This window comes from Vulpes vulpes, chromosome 2 (genome assembly GCF_048418805.1).
Source record: "Vulpes vulpes isolate BD-2025 chromosome 2, VulVul3, whole genome shotgun sequence".
Lineage (NCBI taxonomy): Eukaryota > Metazoa > Chordata > Mammalia > Carnivora > Canidae > Vulpes > Vulpes vulpes.
Window position 1 is genome coordinate 8,000,932 of NC_132781.1, and position 18,674 is coordinate 8,019,605.

Genomic DNA, 18,674 nt, shown 5'->3' on the forward strand with positions numbered 1-18,674 from the left:
GGAGTATCTTCAATTATCAAAATCTCTTAATAAACTCTTGAGACATGACCACAGACACTGATAGGAATGTGAGTTAAATTCAACTCTTCTGGAACACCTGTGTTTCTCGTCTTTCCCAACACTTTACCCACTACCAATAGTAAGGCTAGTAATCCATATTAGAAAGTGTATCGAACTACTTGAAAAAAAAAATGACACTAAGTAGGTCATTATTATCCTTCATAGGGTGTAGCAGGGATTCCGGGGCAATACCTGGCTAGTTGTGTCAACATCTTGTTTACTAAACGTGTAATATGATCAGAGATCCCACCTTCCTGGTTTCCCTTCCTGCTGGTAATCTGTTTGAGGCCAAAGACAGGCCAAGTGGGGGAATCAGCATGTCGTGGGCCAGTCTCCCCCCCCAGAAGGCTCAGCCAAGCTGTGGGTTCAGCATCGAAATAAAGACAGCAAGTGTGTTTGTGCCAGAAGGGCCAACCCTCTCCACAGGGGCCTGAGTCCAAAACCAAGCCTTTATGGCCCGGCAGCCCCTACTATGATGCAGCACTGCTGCCTCACCTAGCATGTTGCCCATCTCCCAGCCCAGCGACAGTGCCCAGATGCGCAAGAGTGAGGAGGAATCAAAACTGAGCTCACCCAGCAGCCCTTGAGGCTCCCAATGTCGCTAGGGGTGGGCATGCCCCCTGCCTCATGGCCCCCCATTACCAACATGGTCCCCTCCAGCCACAGATGCTCCAGGTGGTTATATTTCTATTTTTATAAAGATTTATTTATTTATTTTTGAGAGAGAAAGAGAGAGAGGGGGAGAGGGAGACAGAGAGAATCTCCAAGCAGACTCCCTGCTGAGCATGGAGCCAGACGCAGGCCTCGATCCCACAACCCTGAGATCATGACCTGAGCTGACATCAAGAGTCAGACACTTTAGTGACCCCGGTGCCCCTCTCTATGTTTCAGTAAGTAACCCGGAAGGGCCTGGGAACATGTTCAGTGGTTGCTCGACCTCGCTCCTAGGACTGAGCCCATATTTAATGATGAAGCATCGTTGGCCAGAAGGGTCATCACAAGGCGAACCTCCCCATTCCTTTCAACCCGGCCCACACTCAGCACCCACAGTCATCCCAGCCTGGGGAGCAGCTCAGTAGCTGCAAACACCTGTCTTCTCCCAGAGAGGGAGATTCTTAAGGTCCTTTCAATGAGAGAGTCAGACATTTCAAAACCCTCTTCCTTCGAGGTAATTTCTCCCACTTGCCTAAGTCCCTCTGGCTGCGATTTGAGAGTCATCCTCCTCTTGTTTTGTCCTTGGTGGAGTTGAAAACGAAGTAAACCATCCTCTTTCACATCACTTTTCCACCTTTGGAATTGGTGATGGTAGTGGTGGCGGTGGCGGTGGCAGCGGCAGCTATGTTTTTGGGTTTTTTCTTTTAAGATTTTATTTTTAAGTAATCTCTACACCCAGCATGGGGCTCGAACTTGCGACCCTGAGATCAAGAGTCACATGCTCCACTGACTGAACCAGTCGCCCCCGCAGCCAGTTTTCATATTAAGCCCCGACAGGCTGTGAGCTGCTGCCTTCATTTTCATACTTCGTAAGTCAAGGAGAAAAAGTCATAACCTCACCCTTCATTTCCTGCGTGGCCATTGTGCTGACCTTCTCTAGACAGCTTCTGGCTGTGATGCCCGGAACGCATAGCTTGAGTACTTCAACTGGAGATCTAGTGGGAGCGTTGAGTGGCGAGTAACCAGGAGACCCCTGTGGTCCCCCTCAGAACAGCCCTGAGATGCAAGAAGTAACAGCACAGACATTGGATACAGAGCTGTGGCTTCCCAGCATCACAGAAGCGCAAAGACTGAGGTTTTAGGTCCCTGTGAGGCTGGTGGCAGCCCCCAGCTTGAGAGCCATCCAAGGGGCATGTAATCATGTGCTGTTTTGGAGGCTGGCAGGGTCTCCTGCAGATGACCTGTGAACTAGCCTAGCCCACCCCTTGCCCTTAAAAATGAAGAAATGGTTAGCCCTTGATGGAAAAAGAAAACATTGGTTTCTATGGTCTGAATGTTTGTATCCCCCCAAATTTCATACGTTGAAATCCTAACCTGCAACATGATGGTATCAGGAGGTGCTGGGGATCCCTGGGTGGCGCAGCAGTTTGGCGCCTGCCTTTGGCCCAGGGCGCGATCCTGGAGACCCGGGATCGAATCCCACGTCGGGCTCCCGGTGCATGGAGCCTGCTTCTCCCTCTGCCTGTGTCTCTGGCTCTGTCTCTGCCTGTGTCTCTGGATCTGTCTCTCCTTCTATCTCTCAAGAATAAATAAATAAAAAAAAAAATCTTTAAAAAAAAAAAAAAAAAGGAGGTGCTTAGGTCACGAGGGTGGAACTCAGGGATTAGTGTCTTATTCCAGAGGCTCAAGAAAGGTCCCTGTCCCTCTGACCACGTGAGGACAGGTCTGTGAACGGGGAAGCAGGCTCTCCCCAGACACCCAGTCTGCCAGCATCCTGGTCTCGGGCTTCCCAGCCTCCAGAACCGCGAGAAAGAGATCCATGTGACTTACTGGCCGTCCCGTTGATGGTATTTTGTGATGGCAGCCCAGATGGACCAAGACACTCATTTTTAACTGTTCACTTTCCTACCACCTACTTAAACTCTTACAGTGTTCCAGAATAGTTTAAAACTGACGAAAAGTACCTCTTGATGGGAGGCCAGTGGTTCTCAAGAGGACACGATTTTTCCCCAGAGGACATGAGGCAATGTCCAGAGGCATTTTTGATTAGCACACCTCGAGGGGAGGGGGTGTGAGCAGCACCTAGTGGGCAGAGGCCAGGGGTGTCGCTCAGCATCTCCCTAGGTACAGCCTCTTACCACACAAGGTCAGTAATGAGAAAATCCGCTCTATGCGCATCATCCCAAATGCAAAGCCTCATTATCCTTCTTTCATTTTTACAAGAACCTTGAACAATAGACCAGGACTTGAGCCATAGCCTCTTTGTTCGTCCCTTTCTCTGCGGGTGACAAGGAGGGATGGAGATTCAGGAGGGTGGGGGAGCTGGAGAAGCAGACACCCCCGCCCCCCACCACTCACCCCCCCCCCCCAAGAGTGGAGGGGGCAGGCTGGTCCTGGGACTCTGGCTCGCCCTGCTTCCACCAGACTCACAACTGCAGGGCTGGCATTCATCTTCTCTCTCTTTGCACCCGAGTTAATAGCAGTAGCTGTGAAAAGAGGCAATGGCTTACTGATAATATTCCAGTCACTTTGGTTTCTTGTCTTAATTACCTTCCTAATTTGCACTTTTGGTGGAACACCTGGGGTGTGAGCTCCCGTCGGCAATTTTTTTCCTCTGCTCCTTTTCCACCCAGCGGGTTCTTTCTACCATCTGTTGATCTTAAGTATCTGCCTTAATTCTCTTATTTATGTTCTTTCTGTGTGTGTAATTTGTCTTGGTCTCTCATTAGTTTCTCTCCCGGGTATTAGTCTACCTTCAGACAAGGTAGCAACTGCATTCCCTTTCTCCATCACCTCTCCTTCCCCTTGCTGGGGGAACACTGCTTTGGCCACTTCCCAGGGCAGCTTGTGCTTTTGGGGCCAGGGGCTGTGTTTCCCTCCCCTAGGGCAGAGCAGAGAGGAGGGACCCCCTCGTTTTGCAAATCATCGCAGAAGGTTCCCTCACTGTTAGCCCAGGTCAGGGTGGGGGAAGAGGGACTATGCATTCACTTTGCTCCAAACCTCTTTGGGTACAGATTCAGATGCCAGCTCTTGCCTCCCCACACACCTGGGAAAAAGCCATAAGCGCAGGTGGGCAAGTGGGTGGGGGTGGGGGGGAGCAGGGCACTGAGGTTCAAGGCCTGGCTCTGCTTCTCAGGGCTTGTGTCCCTTTGGGCAGATGCTTTTTCTCCTGCCGTAACTGGGTACTCACCTGCCCACCCTCCCAGAGCTACTATGAGCATTTATGCAAGTCAGCATGCTGGGACTTATACTAAATAACCAGAAGGGGTTAGTTTGCTAATTAATATAGGTCATGTGGCTCAGAGCTGTACTATCATTTACATTAAAATGACTAATTAGAGCAAAATCTTTAACAAAAGAACAGACCAACTGTTGTTTATAGTTTAGAAAAGCACATTTTTCTCAAAGGAAGGGATATGCCCCTCTGGTGTCATAAAACAAGGCTTGGTCCTTCCCTAGCTTTTGACACCTCTCCCTGGTGGGCCAGGGGTCTCTGGTGAAGTTCTTTACCTTGGAGACCCACAGTTACCCCTGAGAGTGGGTTGAGGTCTTGGCTTTGTTGGCACAAAACAAAATTGAGAACAGCAGGTTTGTAAACACTGGACTGTGATGGTAGGAGACTGGCCAGATGGAGGCATCTCAGATGTCCTCCAGCTTTCTGAGATTCAGAAGATGCATAAAAAAGGCTTCCTCCATCCTCCTAGAAAGGATGCCTGGAGCCCCCAGACATCTTCATCACAGCCTGCTCTCACCTAGGACACTCCCCCTTTCGAAAGATTGTCAGATGCATCAGGCAAAACTGGAAATGGGGAACATGCCTCCAAAGGTCTCCCTGGAGTTGTGGCTTCCTCTCCACCCTCAGAGGACATTTCTGGGAGAGGTGGAAAAGAACACACAGCCATGGAGGATGAAGAGCCTGGACCTCAGAACCAGAGCCCACCTGGGCCCTCAGACCAGCTCCGCCTCACCTTTGCTCTCTGATATGGGAGCAGAGGTGATGATTGCTACCTTTGCTTTCATGTATAAGGGCTTCCAGAGCAATATCTGGCCCACAGAGGGCCACCAGCCCCCCATTTCTCAGAAGACAAAGCACAAAGATGCTAAGATCTTAGCATCAGAGTCATCTCAGAAGAAAGACTTGCTGAGTGAAGCCTCAGACTTTGCTAAGAATTTACATCAGAAGCCTTAACAATTAAGTAAAAATAAATCAGTTTTTAAAACCTTGATTTTTGAAACATCTGGTTGCTCTGGCAGTGTTGACTTGGCTGGCTACTTGGGTCCCAGACCTCTAGAGGCACTGTCTCAGGGGCTTCTCTGTAGTCTGCTACAGTGTATATCTTGTATGCTGGGAAGATGCTGTCGGGTTTTGGAAAGATGCCCCCCCAGATCTCTAAATTCTGAATCTGACAGTGATCCAAGAGTCATGCCACATGATCTCTGGGGTTTCCTCCACCTCTAAAGTCCTAGGATTCTTTATCCCATCATTCGTCATTATGAGAAATATGGGAAGATATTTGATGGAGCATTAGAATCCCAAATTCTCCAGCAGCAGTCTTCAGTGGCTATTGCTACCTAATAAGGTCCCCACAAGGGACTGATGCACAAAGGGTAAGGTGAGGCAAAAAAAAAAAAAAAAAAAAAAAAAAAAGCCCTTTATGCCTTCGCAGGGTCTTTGGGCTCCAAACCCCATTGTGGCCTCTCAGTGAACCAGACTGGTTTATACGTGATCTCTTACCCCTTGACATGGGACAAGTCTGAGCAGCCCTTTTGTCTCTTGGTGCCTCCCAGAGTCATCATTACACTCCCAGCATCCGGGGCTGGCCCACCCCAACTAAACAGGACACATAGGACAAAAAGAAACATTTCAAAGAGACAGTGAATCCCAAAAGAAGACAAGCCCTTCTCACTCAGTAGATTTTTTTCCCCCTTCCCTCTTTACAACACAAAAATTCCTTCTAGCCCCAAAAGTCCTTGGTCTTGCTTCTGACCAATCTTGGTAGTCCTCTTTCCTGTTTTGATTCAGAGGGGTCTTTAAACTCTCCCATAGCTATCAGAAAGTGTTTTAACATTATGGGTCTACCCCTCTGGTCCCAGGCCACTGGGACAGTTCCATTTTTTCCCATAACTCTTCCCTCTTCATCTTCCAACACTGTCAAAGGACCAGCATTGACCTTTGACATTTGATCAAAGTCAGGGGCTTATTAAACTTGGCAGGCTCACTAGGCCCTCTGGAAAGGACTTGGGGAATCATCTTGCTCATCCCCAAGCTTAAGCTAGACTATAGCCACACCATCTCAGAGTAGACTGGAACAGTCTCCCACTTCAAGATGGCTCCTCACATGTCTGGGTAGATGTCATTGGGCCACCGCATCGGCCTTTGGACATCTTGTTAATTGAGCTAATAAAACCTTCTGTGTTTAGCTCAGGAGTCAGTCATCAAACTCTTTCTATAAAGGGCCAGACAGTAAGTATTTTAGGTCTTTGGGCCATATGGTCTCTGTCACAACCGCTCTTCTCTGCTGATGTAGTGCAAAACCAGCCACAGACAACTTGTCAACCAATAAGCATGGCGGGGAGCCAATGAAGCTTCATTTGTGAACACTAGAATTATATAATTTTCATGTGTCATGGAATACTATTCTTTCTTTGATTTTTTTCCCAATTATTTAAAAACGTAACAATTGTTCTTAGCTTTCAGGCCATACCAAAATAGAAAGCGGACTAGATTGGGCCCCCAGACCATCATCGGCCAACCCCTGGTTTAAACTCCTGTTAAGTGGGTTTTCTGTTGCTGGAAGCCTGACACTGTCTCACCTGACACAGTGATAGTGATGAACCTTATTGAAAAACTGCTTCTAACCCCTCCTGCTTCTTTATGTCTGTTCCAGAGGGTCTTGCTGTCGGCGTTGGATTTGGGGCTGTAGAGAAGACGGCATCTGCAACCTTCGAGAGTGCCAGGTAAGCCAGCACCTGCTGCCTTAGAGCAGTGTGGCGCCGTACCCAGTGGTGCTCTGGAAATGCTAGTTACCTGGTTGGTCACCCCCAGCCCCACAAGGCCAAGACTGGTGGAAGTGTGGGTGAGATCAGGTGAAGCTTCCCTGAGAGAGGTTGCCCATCAAAGGAGCAGGTTTACCCCATTTGTCAGATAAGCTATCTAATGGGTAACCACTTTGAAAACATAACACGGACATAATCACCTGCGTTCCCTCAAATCCTTTCAATGTATAAAGACCAAAGACCAAAATAAATAAATAAATAAATAAATAAATAAATAAATAAATAAATAAATAACAAAGTTATCACTGATGCTCTCAACTGCCCCCTCCTTTTGAAGCTCCCCCTTTTCCTCTCAGGACACTGAAGTCCCCTGGTTCCCCCACTTTGTGTCCGTTACTTTGCTCTTCTGTGGGCTTCTCATCCTCTGGCCCTTTCCGAAATGTTGATGTTGCCCAGGATCCATCTCTGGGGAACCTTCTACATTCCCAAGACTTTATTTTCCATCTACCTGTGGGGGATGCCAACGCTGGTCTTCAGCTTAGATTGTTCTCCAGAACTTATCCCTGTGGGTCTAGCTACCTTGCACACATCTCTGCTTAGATGATTCTAAGGATCTCCACCCTCAGCTGATTGCCTCCACCCCCCATCATGCAAAACCTGTCCCCTCCAAAGACTTCCCCAACACTGCCTTGCCATTGGTTGACCAAACCAAACTCACTGCTTTCCTTGACCCCTCATTTCTATAGACAGTCTTCCATGGATGATCACCGCACCTTATAAATTCTTCTTCCCTTCTACCTCCCTGGCATTACACAGGGTCTACATAAGGTGACAGCCCTGGGAACACAGAGAGGCTTACCCTTTAGCCATCATGGAGGTGGGCTCTACATGGCCCCTGGAGCCCACAAAACCATGAATACTACAGCCTCCAGGCTGGAGGGTTTTGTGGGGGAGCCCACAAAACCATGAATCCTACAGCCTCCAGGCTTGTATAGAAGGCTGGAGGAGCCTTCTATCCAAGGGTGGCAGTGCCAGGTGCCTTTCGGAGACAAAAGAGCAAGAAAACGAGTGGACACGGTCATCGGGTAGAGACAGCTGGGAATGGTGAGGATGGACGTGAACCTCAGCTAGGCAGCACAGGCACCATCTAAAGGCACAATCATTTTGAAACTGTAACTCACGTTAAAGAGATTGCCTGGAGGCCACTGGTGTCTGACCCTCGTGTCTAGCTCACTTCACTGCTTTCTGACCAGTGCAATCTGAAAATAGACTTTGATTCCTCACAAGACACCACGTCCTTCAGCAATCAACCCTGTGTCTGTCTCCCCCAGCAACTCATTTCTCTAAGACCCCTTTTCCTGCCCTTCCCCAGCGGCTGAACCTGTGTGAGGCCTCCTTATGGCCCATCACTCCGTCCAGCTACTCCCTTAGCTGATGCGGGGCACCCACGTGTCAAGCATAGTCTCTGCCAGTCTTTAAATCCCACCGCCACGCATTAGGGGACATGTGTGCTCCTTGAAGCCCCAGACGTGCGTGTGGGCTGGCATGTTCTTAGTCAAAATTTTCCCCGTTCTCAGCTTCTCATTCCCTCCTGTCAGGCTCGCAAGTCACTCTAGCGTCATCTGTTCACATGATGTCTATTGTGAAAACCAAATGAGAGGTAGACAGCGGGGGCGGGGGGGGGGGGGAATGTATAATGTAAGAAATGTCACCAAAATCAAGGGCTAATTGTGACTCATAGCACCCTGCAGACTGCTCTTTCTCCCACTGGGAGAGGGTCGGGGAGTGTGGCTCTGTGTCCTCGGCACAGGTGTTTTGATCTTGGCCTCACTTAGACCACAAGAAACTTCAGAGTTTGCAGGAGCTGGGGGGACAGAGCAGCCCTGAGGGGCTGGCCCCGTAAGCATCCACGGGCCAGGTCCTTCCAGGGCACAAGCATTGGGCACGTTGCAGTAGGTCTGTGGCCAGGAGGTGACAGCCGTGCCCCGGGCCCTGCGCTCGCAGCCCGGGCTCTCAGTCTGGTGTCACCATGTCTCCTGGGACACTGAGATGTCAACTTAGATGTCTCTCTATTCTATCACCTGTATTTTCTGCTAATCTTCATAAATAATTCTGAAGGAAGTAGAGCAAAAGCCTTTCCAACCCAGCTCCTCTCTTCCCTTTGACCAAACAGGCTCTCTTGGAGTTACATAAACGCTTAACAGGACCCTCCAACTGGAAATGAGCTGGGGCTGCAGGCCTTGGGATTTTCAGCCTCCCCAAACCCCCTGCTGAATGAGCTACTGGAGGGGGGTGGTTCTCACACCCCCACACTCTAGCCACCCCAGCCACAGCCTGCAGTGGGTCTGGGGAGGGCGGGCTCTCCCTCCAGCAGACCCTACCCTTCAGCCCACTTGCCCACCCATCAATCCATATCTAGCTCGTGATTTGGGTTCTTCCTTTCCAAATGCCTGTGATCCTACTCTGGAGCAGGGACAACACCCAGCAGCTTCCCCCCCACCCCCCTGGGACCAGGTTTGTTAGCTTCCTCTGCCCTCAGCTCATGGTACAGATGAGTTTCCATAGGAGGCTGGGGACCAACGGGTGGTCGAAAGGGGGCTAGGGAGAAGGCGAAAGGAAGCGACAGGCTAATAATGCTGCTACGTGGGCCACAAAAGCAAAGTCATTGGATGATTAAACGCATCTCCGCATGAAAGGAGACAGGTTGTGCTTTGTGAAATTCCAGCGCCATGTGCTGAACAAGCGGCACGCTTAAAACATGACATGGGGAGCTTGAAAATAAAGGAATGAGAAAAGATACGAGGTGTGCGTGGACCAAAAGAAAGCAGGGGATGGCAATTTTAGAATCAGACAAAACAGGCTTTGAGGCAGAAAGCCACAGAAAGAATAAAGGTCAGGACTTCACAAGGAGAGAGACAGTGCACCAGGAGGATATAATGGGCTTGCATTTGTATGCGCCTGGCAACACTAAGTCTCAAAGGGGTTAAGAAAAATGGTCGGAATTGCAAGGGAAAAAAAGACAAACCCGCAGTCCCGGTGAGGGTTTATGATCCCCCTCTCTGGCGCTGAGCAAACAGATAAGAAGTTAACAATGCATGTCAGGGACAGATGTAGAACCTCAACCCAGCGATGAAAAAAACCTACGTTCTTTTTTAAGCACGAATGCATGCGTGTTTCCCAAAATCTGTGACCTCAGTGTGACATAAGTGAAAATCACTAACAGGAAAGATAGCCAAACTGTGGGTTAGTGGGCAGTGAAACCCGCAGGCACCATAAGACAGGCAGAGCGGAAGCTCCAAGGGAGGGATGCCAACCAAATCTGTATCCTTCCCTCACGTCAGGGGCGCTTCGCAGAACAGGTGGTATCTCATCAGGAGCAGGGAGGTGGTCAGCCTGGGTAGGTGGAGATGACGGAGGCAGGGAGTGCTGTCAACAAGTGCCCAGGTAGGGCTCAAGGCGGAGAGATGAAGTCACCGAGGATGGAGTTCACTGGTGGTTTCTAGAAGGCACGCCTGATGGCTGGAGAAACACATCACTGAGCAAGGGGCTGGCAGTTTGGGTGGGTTCTGGCACCGGGAAATGACCAAGCCCAAGAGGTGATTTGAACAGTGATCTGGCTCTGATGGGATCACTTGAGGGGAAGAGATAGACCAGTGGAAAGAATCCAGCCCTTGACCGAATGCGTGTTGACGGCCCTCAGCTGTGTGCCTTCACAGCTACCAGGAGGACAAGGGAGGTGGCGACAATGTGGGAATGACGGGGCGGGGGCCAGTGGGAGGAAGAGGTTTTAAATGCAGAATGTCCAGACGGCATCTGTCAGCAGATTTGTAGGGGTGTAGAAGGGAGAAAGGAGAATTCAGGTTCGGGCAACAGGGAGACACAGGTGATCACGGGGCACCACGGAAGGGCCCAGAGGGAGAAAGCACACATTTGCATGGACTTGGGAGCAAGAGTTACCTTGCATGCGCCTGACGTACAGGCGGATGAGGCTCGCTGCTGTTCATTTAGTGCAGGGGGTCAGCAAACTCTGGCCCGACACCCGGTTCTGGAAATGGCATTTTGTTAGAACACAGCCAACCCCCCTTTGCTTTACAGATCATCTGTAGCTCCTTCTGTGCTGCGATAGCCGAGTTGGGTAATTGCCACAGAGTCGCGAGGCCGAAGGCGGAGAGTATTTACTGTCTGGCCCTTTGCAGGCCGTCTCTAGACCCTTTGATTTAGAGGAAGACCATAATTTTAGTCCAGGCCTGTCATCAAACGCTCCGACGCCCACTTTTGACTTCTTCCTCGCGCCCTGTGTACGATGCCTCTGGAAGCGGGAGGTTCTCTCTTCACCCACATGGCATCGCAGCCACCATGGGAGAAGAGAAAGGCGCAAAGTGAATGCTCCCGGGAAGGCAGGTGGATTCTGACCTGGGCTCGTGGGCGCGTGATTTGTGTATGGCTGCTGCCACCTAGTGTTGTGACGCTGTCATTTCACCTTTACGCCCCCCCACCCCCCACCTCAAGGCCCTCCTATGCTCCATCCACCCTCCCTGGATAGCTTGCCTTGCACTCTTCATCCCGAATTCAGCATCCCCACCCCCGCCCCAAATTGCAAAGAATCTCAGCAGCAAAGGGCAGCCTTTAAAGGAGAACACGACTTTGCTTCTTTCTGATCTGGTCCCGTGGCAATTTCTTCTGGTCTCACCACAGAGAAATTCTTCAGACCACACGTCCTTGGGGAGTTTGCTGTGAGAGTAGTTTTCCTTTCCGAAGCGGCATCACCTCCAAAGGACGTGTTTCCCAGAGAGGAAGCAAGCCCTCGCCTCTCCCCTGACTCCGTGGCACGCATAATCCAAACCTGCAGGGAGAACAAGCTTACTTAGGTGGAAGCGTTTCGCTTCACGTACCGCTTCCGACTTAGGCTTTGACCAAGCACACACGTTGGGAGACGTCTTGGATCCTCGAACACACCCCAAATGGCAGGTGCAATGGGCTGTGTGCGGCCGAGGAGGCTGGCTGGCTGCAGACTCATGGTGTGCCATGCATGATCCACAAGACACGTTCCCAAGTTGGGCCTGGATGGGTCTCTCGTGTCTTGCCAAGTGCCCCCAACCGGCTAATGCTAACTCACCGACACCCAGATGCTCGGGAAAGGATGTCTGGTCCTTTAGCTTGCATTCCCATCTAAGATAAGGTCACTAAGTGGCCAGGGTGGGGGGAGAGGGAGACATCACAATAAAGTGTAAAGAACTATATTTGCCTCCCAGATCAAGGAATGAGTCATAAGTCAGATATATGCTTTCTGCGGCTTAAAAACCAATACATGTGTTGGTGTATTAACCATCACTCAAGACAGCAGTCATCGGTCAACCAACACAAGCAGCCATTTGTTTAGAAACAAAAATGGCAAGAGACACATTTTCCTGGTCATCGGTCCACAGCAACCAGTCGATGAGTTTGTCTATATGTGGTGTCACCTATTACTTGTGTGCTTCTGTATGTCCAAGCAGTCTCCCTACTTCGGTTCCAGTAAATTCTTGAAAACAGGGTTGCAGATTAAATGTAGAGAAGGTCAAGAACAGGCTGTGATGGGGAGGGGTCTCGGAGAACTAACGCGTAAACTTCTTTATCGTAGTTCACTCACACATCTGCCATAACCGCCCCCTCAGTTCAGGCCCGCTCTTACGGGGTCCCCTAGGCCTCCCAGTGGCAAGACCAGCTCCAGACTTCCAGAGAGTTCTGAGGAGACTCTCCCTCCCTGAGGCTGCCCACCTTGACCTCTCCACCCACCCACAGACTTGGGTCACACCATTCACCACCACCCCCAAGCGAGAAGGGGGGCCAGAGCCCAGCCCGGTCTCTCTGAACACTGGCCTTCAGTCTGAGAAGCAGAAAACCCAGCATGGGGACAGGAAGGTGCCTGGGATAGGAGACACCTTGACCCAACCACTGCCACCCTGCTTCACCGCAGAGTGGCCTGCACCCTGTCCACCTTCCCTGCACCACAAGCCGTCCCACCCTTCAATCACTCCAGCAGACCTGGGAGCGAATTCTTTTTTTCAAGAATTTACTTATTTATTCATGAGAGACACACAGAGAGAGGCAGAGACACAGGCAGAGGGAGAAGCCAGCTCCCTGCAGGGAGCTTGATGCAGGACTCGATCCCAGGACCCCGGGATCACGCCCTGAGCTGAAAGCAGATGCTCAACCACTGAGCCACCCAGGTGCCCCGCTGGGAGTGAATTCTTGTGTTGTTCTGCATTTGCAACAGCAGACTGGGCTCTCGATTTTATTTTCTGCCAACAAGCCCTCCTCCTGACCCCCCATCAAGCTACCTTGGCTGGAATTCTAGGGTTATCTATCAGCAGCTCTTTCTCTGAAATTCTTCTTTCCAGCCCTCCCACTCATCCCTTTACCTTGAATTATGAAGAGCCCGTGGAATTTGCAGGCAGGCGGGCAGGCGGCAGGTGTCACACAGTGCCACCAGGCGGTGGTTTGACATCATCGTTGCCAGGTGATGGGCGAACAATGAGAAGGGAAGGGAAAGGAGGGATCCAAAGGCAGCTGAGACGTGTTGATGTCTGAAGCGGTGGGCGTCTTAACAGAAGTCGTATCTACAGAAGTGGAAGACCGTGTACTATATATGAGCTTATTTTAAAAACCTGTGTGCATTTTTATAGCCTCTCTATATTCTAAGCTGTTTTGATCCTGATGGTTCATTGAGTTCAGCCCTGACGGCTGTGGCCCCACTCTCTTATTTTCCCCCGAGTCAGCCTAACAGCAAAGCTTTTGTGTGCCTCCCACCCCACCTTCCGGGAGGAGGGAAAATGTGGGACGACAGGGAAAGAACAGCCTCTCTGCACCCTGACCCTCGGCACCTTCAGGAAAGCAGTGGCGCGACGGGCCTGACTGCAGAGCACCCAAAGATCCGCTAGCTTTTTCTTTATGTTTTGGGGGTAACACATTTATTTTTTAATGACTTTTTTTAAAAAAAAACATTTATTTATTTATGATAGACATAGAGAGAGAGAGAGAGGCAGAGACACAGGAGGAGGAAGAAGCAGGCTCCATGCCGGGAGCCCGACGTGAGAGCTGGATGTGGGACTCGATCCCAGGACTGCAGGATCGCGTCCTGGGCCAAAGGCAGGTGCTAAACTGCTGAGCCACCCAGGGATCCCCTCTAACGACTTTTTAAAAAAAATAATACTGTTATAAAAATTATTCTATTAGTCCTGAACATTAAGGATGGGCCTAAAAGCCTGCCAAGCACTTGGGCGGAGACAGACTTAGACTGAGCTGTTCTTCGTGGACCATTGTGGAGCCGTTCTCTCCGCAGAGCTATTCCACAGTGCTCCCCACAAGGTTTTTTTTTTTAATATTATTTAATTTATTTATTTGAGAGAGAGCAAGTGAGAGAGAGAGAGAGCATGAGCCAGGGGGAGGGGCAAAGGGAGAAGCAGACTTCCTGCTGAGCGGGGAGCCCAACATGGGACTCGATCCCAGGACCCTGGGTTCATGACCTGAGCCAAGGACAGATGCTTCACCAACTGAGCCACCAGGCACCCTTTAAAAAAAAAAAGATTTTATTTATTTATTCATGAGAGAGAGAGGGAGAGATACAGGCAGAGGGAGAAGCAGGCTCCATGCAGGGAGCCCCATGCGAGACTCGATCCCAGAACCCAGGGATCATATCCTGAGCTGAAGGCAGGCACTAAACTGCTGAGCCACTCAGGGATCTCCAAGAGAGGGAATTCTTAACGAGGGATCTTGACACTTGAATTTCCTTGGTATTACCCAGGAAAAGAGCAACTTCTTTTGGAGAAGGACCCGATATTGGAAGGCACTAAATTCCTTTTAATTGAAAAATTCTATTTCTTCTGCTGTGTGGACGTGGGGGCTCCAGAACAGGATAATATTTTAAGGAAAAGGATTATTGTTTTTAAAGATTTTATTTATTTATTTGTGAGAGACAGAGGGAGAGAGCGAGAGAGGCAGAGGCACAGGCAGAAGGAGAAGCAGCCTCCATGCAGGAAGCCCCATGTGGGACTCGATCCCGGGACCCTGGGGTCACAACCTGAGCTGAAGGCAGATGCTCAACCACTGAGCGCCCCCGGCATCCCCCCAGGGTTAATTGTTAATACACATCTGAATCACAGGGTGTAAATCTTGATACAGACGCACACGGAGTGCAGTGCTTGCTTACCCAATGTGGGGTTTGGGGTGTATCTGAGAGAAGGCAAGTAACAGGGACTCAGTCAATCCCAGACACTTGTGAACCTGCTTCTGACCGGGGGAAGATAGCAGGTGTCACTCACTCACGGGAGGGAGTTTGAGCGCCCGCTGCCTACAGCTGCTCGCATGCGCAGGGCACCCTGAGACACCTGTGAGAAGACATTTTGGGGAGGTGGCCCTGGTGCAGCACCCTCCCCTCCCCAACTCAGTGCACCCGAGAACACGTGGAATATTTAGCAGCATGGACCGTGGAGCTAGGCCACCCCGGTTTGACTCCTGGCTCTGCCACTTGCTGGCTGTACAACCAGAACGGGTTCATTTTTGTTCTGTGCCTCAGTTTCCTAATCTGCAAATTCCCACAGTAATAATAATAATCAGGGGTCATAGTAGTAGTGGGAGTTAACGATAATAGTGTCTACTTCATACGTCGTTCTCAGAAGTAACTGAGCGTATATACACGAGCACCTAGATCAGTGCCTGGTGTACAGGAAGGTAGTGTACAAGGTGGGTTGTTGCTTCTTTTTCTTTTACAACGTAGGTATTGGTTTTGCTTATTAATAGGCCTGCCCACTGCAGACGCTATAGATAGATGTCCGGCCCATTTCTGCCCCAGCCCAGGTTCCAGGACAAGGGCTCCCAGCCCCCTGTCTACCCAGAAGGACAATTGGTTTGGAAGTGGCTTCCACAGTCTACATGGGACCACACGGGGCCAGGAACGTGGGGGTCTCTAGGTGTGTGGGGGGCTGGTCCTGATGCTGCTGCTGACCTGTGTTGTGGGCCCCATGTCTAGCCTCCTCTCCCTGATTTTCCCCTGGCCCTCCCAGGCACATTCTGCTGCCATGTCTCAGCAGGGAGTCTTCAGGCCCACTGTCCCTTGCTCTGAGGCTGCTCCACCAGCGTCCTCGGCCTCTATCACGTGGCATATGCTTTTCTCCATCCTGCACCCTTGTCTGAACAGAGCCTGGAACACGTTTTCTGTTCTCTGCACAGGACCCAGGTCCAGGCTGTGCATGGTCGGCGCTGCACCCGGGACATTGTGGAGCGGGTGGCAGGGGCGGGGGGTGGGGGGACGGTTGACAGCCTGCCTGGAATTCTGTAGGTGGTTTCGTAATGCACAGCCCCTGCCAAGGGCACGAGCTGCTTCCCCCTTTTTTTTACCCCACAATTCCCTGGACTCACTCACAGACCTCGAGTTGCTTGTACCAAGCTGTGCAGGAGGACGGACAGGGCGGTGATGGGAATGGAGGAGAGAAAAGTCTGTGTCGTCTCCAGTGCCTGGGAAAGCCACAAAGCAGCCACACTGCTGTTCTCAAAGAGCTTTGTAGGGTCCCTGCCTCCCCCCCGCCCCCAAAGCCCGCCGCGGGCTAAACAGAGTGCACGTTGTGTGGAGATCGGTCCCCCGTGCCAAGATGTCCAGCCCTGTCGCCAGGGACGTGGGTGGGGGTGGCTGGAGGCAGTGGGGGAGGAGGAGGGGGCCCAGCATAAATGGCCCCTTGTGTGGCAGACAGGGAGAAGCTGCTGCTCCGCAGACAGGAGGCAGTGCGGCCGCCTCCCTCCTTGTTCAGAGAGCGTAATGTGCCTGGGTACGTCGGAGGGACCCATCACTGCCCCGTCCGGCCTCCCACACAGCTTGTTACAAGCAAGGAGAAGCCGAGAGCAACGGTGTTTTCCAGAACAGACTCTAAGGGAGCTCTCGGCGCGGCTTGGTTGGGGTGGTGGTCTTCCCTTCACTTGGTTTGCCCTTGTGACACTGGTGGGGTTGGCTGTCGCTCTGGGCTTGATCACGTGGACCCCTCAGTGCTCACTGCCGTCCCGGCGTGGGGATGAGGGTGCAGAGCCTGGGAACTTCCCGGGAGGGCATGCTACGGCAAGTGGAAGACCTGCAGGGTGTAGCTGAGGTCCGGCCAGTGCAGAAGCCCACCTCCCCACCCCCTGCCTCCAGCATCCGTGGAAGGGTCGTGAGAGCTGACGTTTACCGAGTGCTCCCACGTGCAGACCCTGCGCTCATCGACGTGCGTATCAGCCAATCCTTGCAGCTGCCCGTGACGTTGCCATGCCCATTGTACAGATGCGGGATGCCCTTCACAAGTAAAGGGCAGAGGTGGGATTTGAACCCCGGCAGCCTGGCTCTGGAGCGTGTGCCCTGAACCATTGCCCCCTCCTGCCACCCAAGTCACGTACCTGCCACGACCAGAGAGGCTTCAAAACTCACCCCCCTCCCCCGAAGTGGTGCCAAAAACAGCTTCAGCTTGGCTGTAGGACAGTCTCATGCCCTCTGTGGCTGCTCTCGCGTTGGCTGTGGGAGGTCTGATTCCATTGTCCTCGTCCCCTCTGACATCCTGTCTCATGGCCGTGTTGGGAGTTGGAGCCGTGTATCAACGTCCACAGTGGGGGACAGACTATCTGGCCGGTCTCACTGAGTGCTTATGTCAAAGGTCATGCTGAGCATCGCTCCAGACATCTGTCGCTGCTGTAAGAACCCTGCCCCTTGCCTGGTGTCTCCACGCAGCCAGATGCCGAGACAAGGAACTGGGGAGAGGAGAAAGCTCCAAAGAGAAGGGACAGAGATAATCTGGGTGGCAATTATGTCATATCTGGGTGGCCACTTCCCCACCCCACCTCCTGGGAACCAGCATGGACCGCCGGGCTGCGTCACTGGGTGGATAGAGCAAGTTACCTGTCCCGTGGGTTCCCAAACAAGAGGAGGTGGTTGGCTGCTTGGACGGAAGCCCCAGGTATTTTGGACGGTGGCGTTGTAGTAGAATTATGTCCCCCCACCCCCACCCCCACCCCCACCCCCAGGAAGGTGTGTTAAATGTCCCGACCTCCCGCACCTGTGAATGGCCATCGTCCTGGGCAGGAGGGTCTTTACAGGTGTAACTAGTTAAGCTCAGGTCATGCTGGCTTAGGATGGGTCCTAAATCCAGTACGTCCAGTGTCTCTATAAGATGAGGAGAAAAGGCACAGACATGCACACACACAGAGGAGGACACACAGACATGCACAACACAGACACACGGAGGGGAGACTCCGGCCGGGTAAAGACAGTGACGCGTGACGTAGCTCCAAGCCAAGAACGGCTAAGGGAGGAGTGGCAGCTGCCGCCAGGAGCGGGGAGAGCCAAGGGGCATCCTTTCCTGGCGGTGCGGGAGGCAGCCTGGCCCTGCTGACCCCTTGACTCTGGACTTGGAGCCCCCCGAACCGTGAGAATAAGTCTCTGTGGTCTGCAGCCACCGTGTTAGTGGCACTCGGCTCCCGTTGCCACAGGCCACCGACACGTCGGGTCTCCACCTGCCCCATCCGCATCCTCTCCACCCTCTGACCCGCTCGTTTCTGTTCGCTTCTGCCCGCGGAGGCCGTGGAGGCCGCGGAGGCCACGGGGCCGCGGAGCCCTGCGCGTCCCTCGTCACCCACGTTCTTCTCTTTCCGGACACGCGTTGTTTCCCTCGCCCCTTCAGGAGCTTTCCTTGCTTGTCTCAGGACGGAGTGATGGTTTGCTGTGCTGTATTCCTTAGGTCTCTCTCGTGTTCAGCTGGGACCAAACCGGGGGAGACCAGTGCCTTTCTCCTCCACGCGGCTGCCGCCTTCAGACACGGGCCCATGGGAGAGTCAGGGCTGTCCCCCGTATTGGAGCTATTAAAGTGTCGTAAGAAAGAGGCCTTTGTCACGGGGAGCACGGCCCTCGGCTCAGAAACAGAGACAGATTGTGCCAGAAAACAAACAACAACAACAAAAAAAGGTTCGAC

General features: G+C 52.0%; 1 protein-coding gene across 8 annotated transcripts in view; it reads left to right on the plus strand.

The window, feature by feature from the left end:
* Positions 1–18,674, plus strand: part of SLC39A11 (solute carrier family 39 member 11) — a 410,439-nt gene that overhangs the window by 339,360 nt on the left and 52,405 nt on the right. For all 8 annotated transcript variants that reach the window (XM_072746722.1, XM_072746726.1, XM_072746723.1 and 5 more), the window contains one exon: positions 6,603–6,672. In XM_072746722.1, the coding sequence (XP_072602823.1) occupies positions 6,603–6,672 (70 nt within the window). The remainder of the gene's footprint in view (positions 1–6,602; positions 6,673–18,674) is intronic.